This window comes from Dendrobates tinctorius, unplaced genomic scaffold, assembly GCF_039654945.1.
Source record: "Dendrobates tinctorius isolate UK_male_01 unplaced genomic scaffold, ASM3965494v1 ptg000143l, whole genome shotgun sequence".
Classification (NCBI taxonomy): domain Eukaryota; kingdom Metazoa; phylum Chordata; class Amphibia; order Anura; family Dendrobatidae; genus Dendrobates; species Dendrobates tinctorius.
Genome location: NW_027361810.1, coordinates 40,493,529 through 40,507,052, shown reverse-complemented (window position 1 = coordinate 40,507,052; position 13,524 = coordinate 40,493,529). Strand labels below are relative to the sequence as shown.

The 13,524-nt window shown below is 42.8% G+C and overlaps 1 protein-coding gene across 2 annotated transcripts in view; it reads right to left on the bottom strand.

Moving 5' to 3' along the window:
* Window positions 1–13,524, bottom strand: part of NOSTRIN (nitric oxide synthase trafficking) — a 66,217-nt gene that overhangs the window by 19,817 nt on the left and 32,876 nt on the right. For both annotated transcript variants that reach the window (XM_073545802.1, XM_073545803.1), the window contains 4 exons: window positions 10,112–10,174; window positions 6,741–6,822; window positions 3,456–3,518; window positions 3,280–3,384 (listed from right to left, as the gene is read on the bottom strand). In XM_073545802.1, the coding sequence (XP_073401903.1) occupies window positions 3,280–3,384; window positions 3,456–3,518; window positions 6,741–6,822; window positions 10,112–10,174 (313 nt within the window). The remainder of the gene's footprint in view (window positions 1–3,279; window positions 3,385–3,455; window positions 3,519–6,740; window positions 6,823–10,111; window positions 10,175–13,524) is intronic.

Here is a 13,524-nt window from a genome sequence, read left to right as displayed (position 1 = left end):
CTGACGAGTTAGGCTTCATGGCAAAAAATAATTTACAATTATTTTTGAAACTCAAAAATTTAGATCGATCCCCAAAAAATACATCAGGTGTAGGGATCTTTGGTTCAACAGCATGCGAACGAGCAAGGTAGGCGGAAATTCCCCGCACTTCTGCAGCGAGCTGCTCCACATGATCAGACAATTGCTTTATCTCCATTGAGAGAAAAAAAAATTCCCCCTACGGCCTCAGAGCTATAGAGGAAAGAATATACACACACCGTTTTTTTTTTTTTTTTTTTAAACACAATTCTTTCCTGCTATTGAGTACCCTAGAATCTGTGGTATGGCGGGTGATTCTGTTATGATTGAGTCACCGTAGGAGGCAAAAACAGAAATGCTAGCTAAGTCCAGAAAACCAGAGAGGTTGGCAGCTAACGGATTGCAGACCCCTGATCCTATCCACAACAACTAACAGTAGCCGTGGGGGGTTCCTATGATGCCCTAGACCCCTCGATCACAGCCGGAGAATTAAATAGGCCTAAAGAAAGAAAGGGGAAATCTAAACTGCCCCAGAGCAGACCCCAAAGCAATAGGCAGCCCCCAACATATATTGACGGTGAAGCAAGATGAAAACACTAACACAGACAGAAAGATAGACTGAGCAAAGACGGGGCCCAAGCTAACTAGATAGGAAAGGGCAGGAAGGCTGCTGTCTGCAATCCGTGAAAAACCCTATGAAAATAAGAGCCAACAGACTGACAGTGAAAAAGGCCCTGAAGACGCTAGGCTTCAAAAAAGCTATGTCAGTATTCAGGAATATTCTGAAGACAGAGCAACCGGCAAAAGGAGATTCAGCTCACCCCAGCAGGGAATGGAAGAATCCAGAAAAGCAAGGAAAACAAAAACAAAACACAAATGCTAACAGGCAAAGCAGAAAACTTAGCTTTAGAGGAGCAGGAATCAGACTGGTATCCTAGAAGTCCACAGAGAAATCACCCGCAGGGCAGAAGGGCGTCGGCAGCCTTATATCCAGTCCGTGACTCCACTCAGCCAGTCATCCTCATTAGGCTCAGGTGCCTGATAATCAGGCTCATTACCTTCCTTTACCAGAATAGGGAGTTCACCAGACATCAGTGATGAAGGGGAAAATGAACTCACAACAATAATCTTATAAATGTGCCCCTGCTGTGTACTGTGTAATGGCTGTGTCTGACTGTGCAGGAGCATAGTCTGATCATACCACAGCTCCTGGGCAGGGGGGGAAGCAAAAGAGAATAAACAGACATTACAGCACGGGATCACAAATGATTCTTTCTTTGAAGTAAAACGTTATAAAAAACAGGCAGGGAAATGTTTTACCTCACAAAAAGAATCATCTGTGATCCCATACTGTAATGTCTGTATACTCTTTTGCTTCCTCCCCATCCAGGAGATGTAATATGATCAGACCATGTCCCTGTACGGTCAGACACAGCCATTACACAGTACAGGGGCACATTCATAAGATTATCTCAGCACAGGAACATTTTATTTAAACACATCAATTTATGGAAATTATTATTATGGCATGATATATTGATTAAAATGAACTTGTGTTGGTGGGAAAAACCCTTTAAGCTATATAGATTTGATAATTTTTACAAAGTAGGAAACGTTATGGGAATAGAGCTGTCTGCAATAGATATCGCCAAAAGTTGTGTATTATAGCAGGCTGATCACTTCGAATTTAATGTGGTTATTCATTGGGCATAGATTATAGGGAGGGTAAAAGGGGCCATTGCTCATTGGTCTTCACCACCTTGGGTCCTCCATCTCCATGTTCTCCAGAGCTCTTGGAAGACTACTTGAAGTAAAGCTTTATCTCTGATAGCATCATATACTGTCTGGTTATTTTAGAGGAAACCTCTCCAGAAACTATTGATCCAGCCTTAATTGGGTACCAACAATAAGTAAATCACAATATACTTCTCTCTATACCAAAACATTAATGAATCCATGCCAATTTACAGAGAATAGTGATTATTTCCAGGATTGACATGGCTGTTGGACCAGGGAAAATCACTAAAGATGAACAATGGAAGTCTTTGGTGTTCCCATCCCACAAGTTTCTTACACTTCTTTTATGAACATTGTGTAATGATGTTGCACCCCTGAGGGTTCAGTCACCACAGAGGTACTGCACCTCATCCAGAGGTGTGGTATTCCGCTCTCAGGTAAGGAGGGGGCACCACACAGAACTCACACAGTTGCATCCAACACTAGAACTTTCAGAGCTCGGGAGGAGCTAGGTAGAGGGTGTGGGTGGAGAAAGCAGCAGGGGGAGCTGAAGGAAGTGACAGTTGGAGGGAAAGTTTGTAGTTGGTGCTGGGGGCTTGAGCAGTGAGGAGCTCAGCCCTGGACCAGCAGACAGTGGAAAGAGAGAAAGGAAATACAGAAGAACAGAAAGATAAGCTTCAGTGGAAGAGAGAAAGAAGGGGTCCTAGGGGCAAGGGTAGTGAGGAATCCACCAGTGGGGCCCGCATCCACGCCGACCATAGTCAGATGGAGGGACCAGGTCACATTTAGGGGACCAGCCCCAGACTAGTGGAGAAACTAAGGACTCAGCTAGCTAACCGGAGGTTGCAGTATCTGCATGTGCTGCAGCCACATCCAACACATTCGCTGAAAAGGCAGCTGAATAGGATCCAGGGGACCTAGAGCATGTTGCACGACAAGATTTGAGGCTGCTGGCTTGGAACACTGTGTTGAAGGCACAGGGCAGGAGAGGTGAGAGCCAGCGCAGAGAGACAGCCAGTCAAAGAACATCTGAAGAGGGTTCTGACATGGTGTTCCCCAATTTACCTGAGAGCTGTGTGGACCACCGACCATGAGGACACAGCACCCCAGCTGGGGATTGTAACATCAGAACTGTGAGTAAAACCTGCAAAGACTGAACACTGCTGTGTCCTCCAAGTTATTTACTGCACCATCCACCCTGCACTACATCCATCATCACCATCTTTAACAATATAATTGCCTTGGGACTAAGCTCTACCTGTGGAGAGCTGTACCAACTCTGCTGCACCACCATCAGCCCCAGTGGTCTCTTTAAGCAGCATCAGCTATCCCTTGCCGAATACCACAGGTGGCGTCGCAAACTATATCTTATAAACTTTATTCCCCTTTTATCATCATTTTCATTGGACGCCCAGGACCATAGACTAGGTCACTGCTGCCATGACACATCCCCTTAAGAACCGGCCCAGTACCAAGTATCCCCACAGCCCTGGCGGGCGCTCTAGTGATAGACCATATATCCACCTTTTGCTTGTCCTTCTCCGTCACCGTTTCTTTTACATTTTCATTTTCCACTTGATGAAAAAGCGCTTCGTGTTTTTTGGTATGATCGGTTAGCTTCTTCTTTATCTGTAAAACAGTTATATATGATCATTCTGCAGCATGGGAGCTGGGGACTTCCTCCGTAATAGAGACCTTACCTTTATTTGTTGTCTCCAGTTGCTTAACACAATGCTTGCCATCTTGTCCACTTCATTATCTAGCTTATAGGCGAGAGGAAACTCATTATTATTGTGTCCATTTATTCTTCACGCTGTCAACTACGCCTGTGACTACATGTGGAAATCTCGCTGATGATGACATATTATACCTACTGCTGCAGTGTGATTAATGTAATAAGCGGCGTGTCCCTCTGTAATGCTACTCCATGTTTCACTGCAGAGATTTACACCGGAATCAATATAAACTCTGTTTTGTCATTTACCGTCAGAGAAATCTTTTTTCTCTGTTTGATTGAGCATGAATGTCCATTTAAAGAAACCCTCCTCCTCCCATCAAAATATATATCCTCTTAATATACTGCATTCATCAAATTTCATAGCACTGTGTATTCACAATTGCTCATTTTGCCCTTCTTCCCAGTTAATTCTTCTCTTTTCCATTAGGTCTATGACATCACATGATTAAAAACTGACTATCTGAATCCTTCTAAGGGTGGTTTCACATTTGCGCTTCCAGCAGCAACGTTGGCCTGGGCATGCCCGCCACTAAGCCCCACCCCCTGCCGCGCCTCCTCCTGTAGCTCCGACTAGGGGCGCATGATGCTGCATGCGACCTGTGTCCCCTATCTTTACCACTGGGGACGCAGGCCATGCGCAGGTATGCGTTTGGCGGTGCATGCGCCCTTTTGACGGTGCGCCGACCAGCGCCAAACGCAACCTGTTGCAATTTGGTGCGCTCGGCGCACCGTCTAAAGGACGCATGTGCTGCCAAACGCATACCTGCGCACAGCCTGCGTCCCCAGTGCTAAAGATAGGGAATGCAGGTTGCATGCAGCGTCATGTGCCCCTAGGCGGAGCTAAGGGAGGAGGCACGGCAGGGGTGGGGCTTAGCAGCGGCCGTGCGCAGGCCAACGCTGCGGCCTGAAGCGCTAATGTGAAATCACCCTATGCTCTATGTAGAAGCAGGAGGTAAATTTTTCCTGCATGAGTCATGAGTCACTGTAAAAGTCCCTGGCAGGGGGAGGAGCAGCTGAGTAAGGAGTTGAAGAGGGGAATGATAAATGCAGGGAAAAAAGACTCTTTGATTATTCATAGAGCAGAGAAAAGAGTCAAATTAGGTAGAAAGGCAAAATGAGCAATTGTAAGTATGTAATGAAGGTGACCAGATGTAACACACAGATAACACAAGGCAAGAACAGTCAGTGAACAATGTAATTCTGTTTAAATACAATATTAATTTACAGTAATTCTAAACAGTTGGTGATAATAACAAGGCAAATCAAAGAATAAACCAAATAACAATACGAGTGAATTAACCAAGTAATTTCTTAATTATATAATACTAATGTTCTCTTCACGAAGGTGGTACACCCATCATGGGAGTTACTACATAGATTATCTCTCTTTAACTTTGACTCTAGCAACGTTAATGGGGTTTTCCCGCTTGGCTGCAAGTCTTTCTGACGAAGTCTATTAAAGTGCGGTTGAGGCTCACACTCCCCTCCCAACTTGTTATCCTGTCCCCGGCCAGCCTCAGTACTGTAAGTCAAAACTGGAAGTGACTGCCCTGCTCACTTACGCTGTCTCTCTGCAATTGCAGGCATGTCTCCCTAGTCGTTGTCTCCTCGCGGACTTTTGCTGCTTGACTATCGGCGAAAATCTCCAGGGCCTGGAGTGGAGAGGACTGAGGGATAATTCTTGACAGGCGACATTTGGTCTTTGGGTCTTGACAAGTGTAGGGTGGGGGTCCTAGTCTTGACTGGCACAGTTGGAACTCTGGGTCTTTCCGAATGTAATCTGAACCTTGTCAAATGGTGACTGGCACCATGGTGGCATAGACTTCCAATTGAGGTCTGTCACATTGGCCTCAGTGCCATCCCTGGTCCACGTCTGCTCATCTTTTCCTCTTGCCACCAAATCTGCCTTCGGTTTGGCTGCGCAGGGCTTTTATATCCCAGGACTCCGTCCAGCGAGTCACCTGACCAAGGTCAAGTATACAAAAGCTGCTGCTTCTGCAATTCTTCCGGTACAAATTGGTTCCACCTCGTTGCACCTACGGTAGCAGTCTTTCCTCACTATGGTCACATCCCGCAAGGACTCTTCAGGGGTATCACTGCTTTTGCTTACAAGTGCACAGTGCTATATAATTTGATGACTGCAATATATTAAGAGAATAAAAACTCTCTCTGTCTTATAGTCCGAAAAATAGGGTAATCAGCGTGAGCATGAGATTTCAGAGATCTCATTTGCTTTGCTGATACTGTAAAACTTCCCTTACAGTACCTATATAACTGGATTGAACTAGACTGCAATACCACAATCAGTGATGAGCGAGTATACTCGTTACTCGGGTTTCCCCGAGCATGCTCATTTGGTCTCCGAGTATTTAGTATTTAGCTCGGAGATTTAGTTTGTGTCTCCTCAGCTGCATGATTTATGGCTGCTAGACAGCTTGAATACATGTGGGGATTGCCTGTTTGTTAGGAATTTCCCACATGTAATCAGGTTGTCCAGCAGCCACAAATCGTGCAGCTATGATGACTCAAACTAAATCTCTGAGGACATCAGAACTACTCGGAGATCAACCGATATACTCGGAAATTTTGAGTAACGAGTATACTCGCTCATCACTAACCACAATACATGGACAGACATGACACTATCTAAAAACCAAAGATATTACTTCTGGCCAACCCACACAAACTAAATAGGAAAAGGACCTACATTCTTGTCATGTTTCTTGACTTCCATTTAAAAAAACAAACAGTCTTCATTCATTAAGACATTATTCCATCTGAAATTATCAACTATATGCTAACTTCCAGTACAAGGTAACATGAAAGGTGGTGTTGAGGATTAGAAACACTTTGGTCTATGGACTGTATCCAATATTGTAGTCAAGAACCATTCATTTGCCAATATAAGACTCAACCGATGGATAAAAGTGGCGAAGTTTCTGAATTTAAACTAAATCTTTAATTACCTTCATCCGTAAATATTTAGCGTATCAATCTGCAGATCATAGTCACAATTCTGTAATTACAATGTCCCAAATAAATTTTCATTAACGATTAGTGTCTGAGACAATGAGGTTTGCTGCACGATCACATCAGACAGAAGCCAATGATGGAGGTGAATGACTGAATATCACTGAGGCATTTATTACACCCAAGGAGGATTATAAAGAATGATATCCTGACCGCTACAAGTAAAGAAACGCACAATTCAGCACCATAAATACCATAAATACAGGCTACTGTTTACCTTTTTCCTCTTCTTGTCGTGATCGTCCAGGACTTGATTTGTTGGTTTTATGGCTTCTTGGACGATTGCGGTGCCAAGTTTTCTATGCAATGCAGAGAAGGCAGATTGGGTTATGAGGCCGATAAACTCTTTTTATTCTAACCTTCACATTTCAAATCTATATAAAGTGCAGAGAACTGAAGTTTCTATCACGTCTTATAGTACAGTCCAGGGGTGGACAATTGAGTTAACTGAAGGGCAACATGAGAGAACTTGACTGTTGTGGAGGGGCAAAACAATAGGCAAAAAATTAATTCTGCTCAATGATTATTATATTATAATTATTTTTTTATATTCATATTAATTATATCGCTTGATTTTGACCAGGGTTAAGGATGCTGACATGCCTTATATTCAGTATGAGTCCACACATAGCCTCCTATAGACAGTATGAGACCCTATATAGCCCCCTATATAAAGTATGAGACGCCACACAGCTCCATATATACAGTATGAGACACCACATAGCTCCCTATATAAAATATGAGCCCTCGCATATCACCCTTATACACAGTACGAGCCCTCACATAGCCCTATATACAGTATGAGCCCCTCCCTTATATACAGTGAGACCAACATAGCCCCTATATACAGTATGAGACCGCACATAATTCCCTATTTATAGTATGAGTAGACTCCTATATACAGTATGAGCCCCCACATAGCCCCCTATATACAATGAGACCCACATAGCCCCTATATACAGTATGAGACCGCACCTAATTCCCTATTTATAGTATGAGTAGACTCCTATATACAGTATGAGCCCCCACATAGCCCCCTATATACAATGAGACCCACATAGCCCCTATATACAGTATGAGACCGCACCTAATTCCCTATTTATAGTATGAGTAGACTCCTATATACAGTATGAGCCCCCACATAGCCCCCTATATACAATGAGACCCACATAGCCTCTATATACAGTATGAGACCGCACCTAATTCCCTATTTATAGTATGAGTAGACTCCTATATACAGTATGAGCCCCCACATAGCCCCTATATACAGTATGTGACCCCACATAGTTCCCTATATAAAAAAACACAGAAGAAAAAAACGAAATGTGTCCAATATCAATATCAACACCATAAAGATGCCGCTGCAATGGGTAAATAAAGCGCAATAAGAAAAAGTGTCGTGTGCAGAGTAAGGTGCTAAATGGTAGCCACAGTGCAAATTGCAAAGATGATCCAAGAGGGGCCCAGAAGATAAATGTCCAAATAAAAAGAGAAAGTAATGCGGACCACAATATTAATAAAAATATATGAGTATGGCTAAAATTAATGCCTCTGTATGGATTACCTTAATGTGCACACATGAAAGATGTCCCCTGGATGCACCAAGCTTATTTATGAGACATTGATTATAGCTATTTTTCTCCACTGGGTTGCAATAATTTGATATTATTGATGTCCCCTTCTTTTATATATTTTTCTGTATTGTCAATAAAGGATATAATATTGTACTATTGGACACATTTCGTTTTTTCCTCTGTGTGTTTCATTTATTCCCGATTTTTCCTCTATATTGTCCATGTGTACACATATGGTGGTGTTAGTATTCTTTTGAAGACTGTGATTTTATACCACATATTTCATATGTGCACTCTGCCTTGAGGTTGTTTTTTAGTGTCTATAGTTCCCTATATATAGTATGAACCCTAAAATAGCCTTCTATATACAGTGAGATCCACATAGCCCCCTATATATAGTAGGATTCCTCACATAGCCCTCTATATAGAGTATGAGCCTAACATAGCCTCCCATATAAAGACACAAATCCCACACACAATCTATCTATATACAGTATATATATCACATACTAAATTTTGCTCCTGTTCCCCCGGCGCTCTCCGCTAGTCTTTGTTATGTGCACTGACGCTCCGCACAGCAGACACAGTGTAGTATGAACATCACATTTGCTGTCTCAGGCGCACACGCGGAATGGTGGAAGGAGCCGCCAGCGACCCCTTCCTCCATCATTATATTCACCGCTATCTTCACGTCGAGGATACAGACACAGGTGACATCAGGCTAGGGAGGGTGGCAATATGGCGCGGTCCATGGGCTACTGTTTTCAGCCTTTTGACTGTTTTGGTCAGCAGGCAGGACAGGAACAGCCAGAAGAACAAATGTGGCCTGCGGATCGCACTTTGCCCAGGTCTGATTGACTTTCACCAGACCTCCAATGCCCAAGCTGACACTAGTTGGCCCTGGACCCTCTGAAAACGATCTGTAGCCTCTCAGTCTCAATGCAGTTTGCGACACAGGACTGGCCAACTATACTCAAATGGCTCATGGATGATTTCAGACGCTCAATGCTGAAAGGTCAACTACACAGGTGCGCTACGCAGGAGGGACAAAACACAGCTTTTTAAAGTCTATTTTATATTTGTTCTACTTTTTGCTTTTTAGTCTGTTATAGTTGTGATTGTGTGCTGAGTTTAAGCTTTCCAAATGTTTTCGCCCGAATTCATCATTTGCGCCTTTTCAAAAAGTAAGGGTGTGTGCACACGCTGCGGATTCTGCTGCACTGTACCTTTATTTCCTATGGAAAAAAAACGAAGTGCACATGCTGCGGATTTTTCCGCAAGGATTTGCTGCGGGTTACAATCTGCGATTTCACACCTTATCATTATGAGGTGTGAAACCGCAGGGCAAAACCGCAGGCTAATCCGCAGATAAACCGCAGGACTTTAGTCCTGCGGATTTACTTGCGGATTTTCCAACAAAAAAAACTATGTGTGCACTTACCCTGAAAAAAAATTGCTGCAAATATCCACCGGTCCCCTATCCCCTGTAGTGATTGTTTTCTACGCTGGGAAATTTTGATGCAATTTTTGCAACATTTCGGACAACGTATGACTTTTTACTGCAGAGAGTCACAAATAAAGTCAAAGCCAAAAATTAAAGAAAATTTTACTTTGTGAAAAATTTGAGAATTGTGTTCAGAATTTTGGAGAATTTGGTGGAAACCCCCCCCCCCCACAATGAATATCACAAGTTAAAAAAGAAAAGTGACTTGAAAAAAAATGATAACTCGGGGCCCTTCTGTTTAAAAAAGACAGCTCGATTCATTGGATGCTATAGAAATACTTGATTCACACAGTATCAATGTTTGCAGGAGGGAAAATGGCGCATGATATGGCATAAAATACCACATAGGCTTCCATATAGTGTTCAATATGGCTCCATATGACATATTTTATTGTGCCTGGTAATGCACACAGGGTGTTCGGCCCTAACAATACTAAGGTAATGGACGGATATCACCCAGACACAATATATATTTAATATGCAGAGTTTGAGACACCTTGTTGCACTTACCTATGGACTTCAGCTTTGGCCTTCATTTCTTCAGAAGCACAAGCCCAGGCAGTATTAATGAAACTGGATATACAAAGAAAACATCACATAGATTATAAAAAGCATCATATATGGACTACTGAATCGGATTAAATCTACATTCTGTAATAATGATACCATATTATTTTCCAGAAGTGTAACTACTGCACAGGGCCGGACTGGCCATCTGGCAATTCTGGCAAATACCAGAAGGGCATGTGTGGTCGTGGGCCACCTTGTCTGCTACGCTGTTAACAGAATCCCTGTTTTCAAGACACCCATACTGTTAAGAGTTGTGATGGAGGTATCAATTGAAATATTGGTCTTGTAATAAATCTTGCTTTTCTCCATGCAGGGTAATATTGCTAATATATCCCATCTGGTGCTTGCAGATGGGCACAGCATGGACCTGTGTGATTTCAAATGCCAGGGCTGAATTTCAGCCCAAGTCTGTACCTGCTACTATGCCTGTAAGAGGGGTGAAAATGGATTCGGCACCCTCTTACGTCAACCTGCATTTATACCTTTTGAACTGCGCTGGACTGTGCTGATGCCGTGGTAATATCTCCATGTATGCTGCGGCACTTGTGCAACTGTGCAACCGATCCAGTGAAGTGCCGCATGTGTGATGTGAGGGATTGGTGACATGTGCAACAATACACTTTGCATTAGATATGACCCAGGGATAACGTGCCCAGACACAGCGCAAATCAGTAGCAAGAGGGATGTCAGAAGTGATGAATGCAGAATGCAAGGAGTTAACACATAAAGCGCACTATCCTGCCACAGCAAGTGATGGTAACAGATGATCAGTGTCGGACACCTAACAATCTGATATTAATAACCTCTCCTAAAGGTAGGCCCCCAATATCATTGTAGCGGAAAATCCCCTTTATAATTTATATTTTATATATTCAGGACCAACGTCTTCTGCAGCTCAATGTATAAAATGTGATCACTCCCATCCGTCTGAGCTCAACGTGGCTTAAATATAATATTTCTTTCAGGTGTGCACATGTGACAGGTAAATTTAATAAAAACCTGGAAATGTACTGTATGCCTACTGCATAGAACAGTAAAATATCAGGGAATTTACCGGTATCTAAAATACTAGAAGCAGCAGAATGTTGTCCTCTTCCATAGCGTCTGCTGTTCCACTGTAGCCCTTGCCTGCCAATGGTACTACTGACGTCTTAATACGGATGGTGCAGCTGTTTCGGTCTCATTAAAATAGAAAGCTGATTAATCATGTTATTATTAAATGTAATTTCTAGGCTTGCAAGTCGGCAGTGCAGAAAACCACTTCACTGCACAACAGTTAACGATGCATTTATCAAGCCCGTAACGGAGACTAAAGGGAAGGCTGATGGCAAAAAATAAGTAAAACTTTGAAATTCAAACATAGAATAAAGTGGGTTGTGAGGGGCTAGAAGAAAGGGGCAGCATTCTCTTCCTGAAACAGCTCCTTCTTAGTTATGGGTCACATCTGGTATTGTAACTGTCATGAGTATGAAAGGATGGAGGATTAGTGGAGTCATTTTGCGTTGCTGAGGATGGAAGTCATCAAATACCAAGAAATATTAATACGCGGTTTTATTCGATGCGTTTCGCAGTATAATACACTTCTTCAGGAGAAAACCACAAATAACCATCCTCTAATTTCAATCGGTCTGATGACCGGTGGATTCGCAGCTGAAAAGCAGTTTAAAAACGCATAGATTCAATGGATCAGGTTAGCATAATCTGTTATTCACTGTAAAGTGTTTGTCGGATAAGACCCTATTTGCGCTTCTTTCTCTCCAGCCTGTCTACTTTGCACTGCCGTGAATACGACTGAGCTGCAATGACAGATGCTGCCCATAGACAGGAGTCACACTATTTCTTAAAAAAGGCCTTTTTTTCTAATAATTTAGTGAGTTCCATTGGATCGTGTAAATGGAACCAGTTACTAATTACTCATAAATAGAAAATATGAGACACTCTCCTGTTGCCCTGACTCCTTAAAAGCAGATCCCGCAGTGGACAGGATTACCACTTCCCACTTGCATTCCATCATGGGAATGCCAACAATTAGGCCAGGCTTAGAGAAGACAATAGATGCCCCAATTCTTAGTTTTTTGATTCATTGTTTGGTATTTTTGACAGTAAAGGCTCATTCAGACTTCCATGCAAATCAGTCCTAGATCGGGCTACAATGCACGGACTGGCAAAGTCTTCCCGAACCTGACCAGGACAGCTTCCAAGAAATACATTGAAACTGTCACACTAGGGTTGGGAGACCCACGGCAAGTCTGTGAATTAGCAGTCCGATGTGCACGGATGTCTGAATGAGCCATAATAGCGTAGTTGTTTTAACACATGCTGCACCTCAACTGAACCATTGACCTTCCCCATTATTTGACGCCAGTATTTGCTACGCTACTGTACGTTCAAAACCAGATCCAGTAGACCAGTCACGGCTGTTGCAACCCTTTCTGATACATGGTTCTCTTTATAACCAAAAATTGCTAACTCTCCTACTGTTAAATGCTGCTTTTAATCACTAAACATCATTTCAGCATTGAGAATATTCACTTGTTAATATTTCACACTTGAATGTTACAGAACAGATTATGTGATCTCTAAACTCCAGGGTTAATAATCTTATCTGAAATCTAATCTGTAACTAAGGAATGAAAATGTCCTGACCTGAGAAATGTGTGATAGTCATACAGTAAAGCTTCGTGTTTATGCCACTGCACAGGGATAAATGCTCATATAAGTAAGGTCACTTATTCTTTCTTTGTCACTAGGATTTTTCAAGATCCAGAGCTCATATGAGTGCCCCTCCTGACGGTCTATTGTTTATGTCAGGACACCACAGATAGCAGGGGCATAAAGGCGCCCATATACATTAGACCAGGAATGGGGACCCTCCGGACCATGGCGTATGCAATGAAGGATTACGTCCTAAGCTCTTTGTGAGTGGAGTTAGCTTGCTGTGATCTCCCAACCCACTAATGATGAAGCCAGCAGTCGCAGTATCTCCTTTGTGATGTATGCAGCAGCGTCATTATCTCCTATGTAATGTATGCACCAGCCTCACTGGTTCCTATGTAATGTATGCACCAGCCCCACCATCTCCTATGTGATGTATGCACCAGCCCCACTGTCTCCTATGTGATGTATATATAGCAGTCTTGGTGTCACCTATGTAATATACTGTATATACAGTAGTCTTACAGTCTCCTATGTGATATAAACAGATGTAAACAGAAGTCAGTGCTTTTTATGTAATGTATACAGCAGTCTAGGCATCTCCTATGTGATGTATAGACAGCAGTCTCAGTGTCTTCTATGTGATATATGCACCAGCCTCACTGTCTTTTATGTGTTGTATTCAACAGCCCCACTGT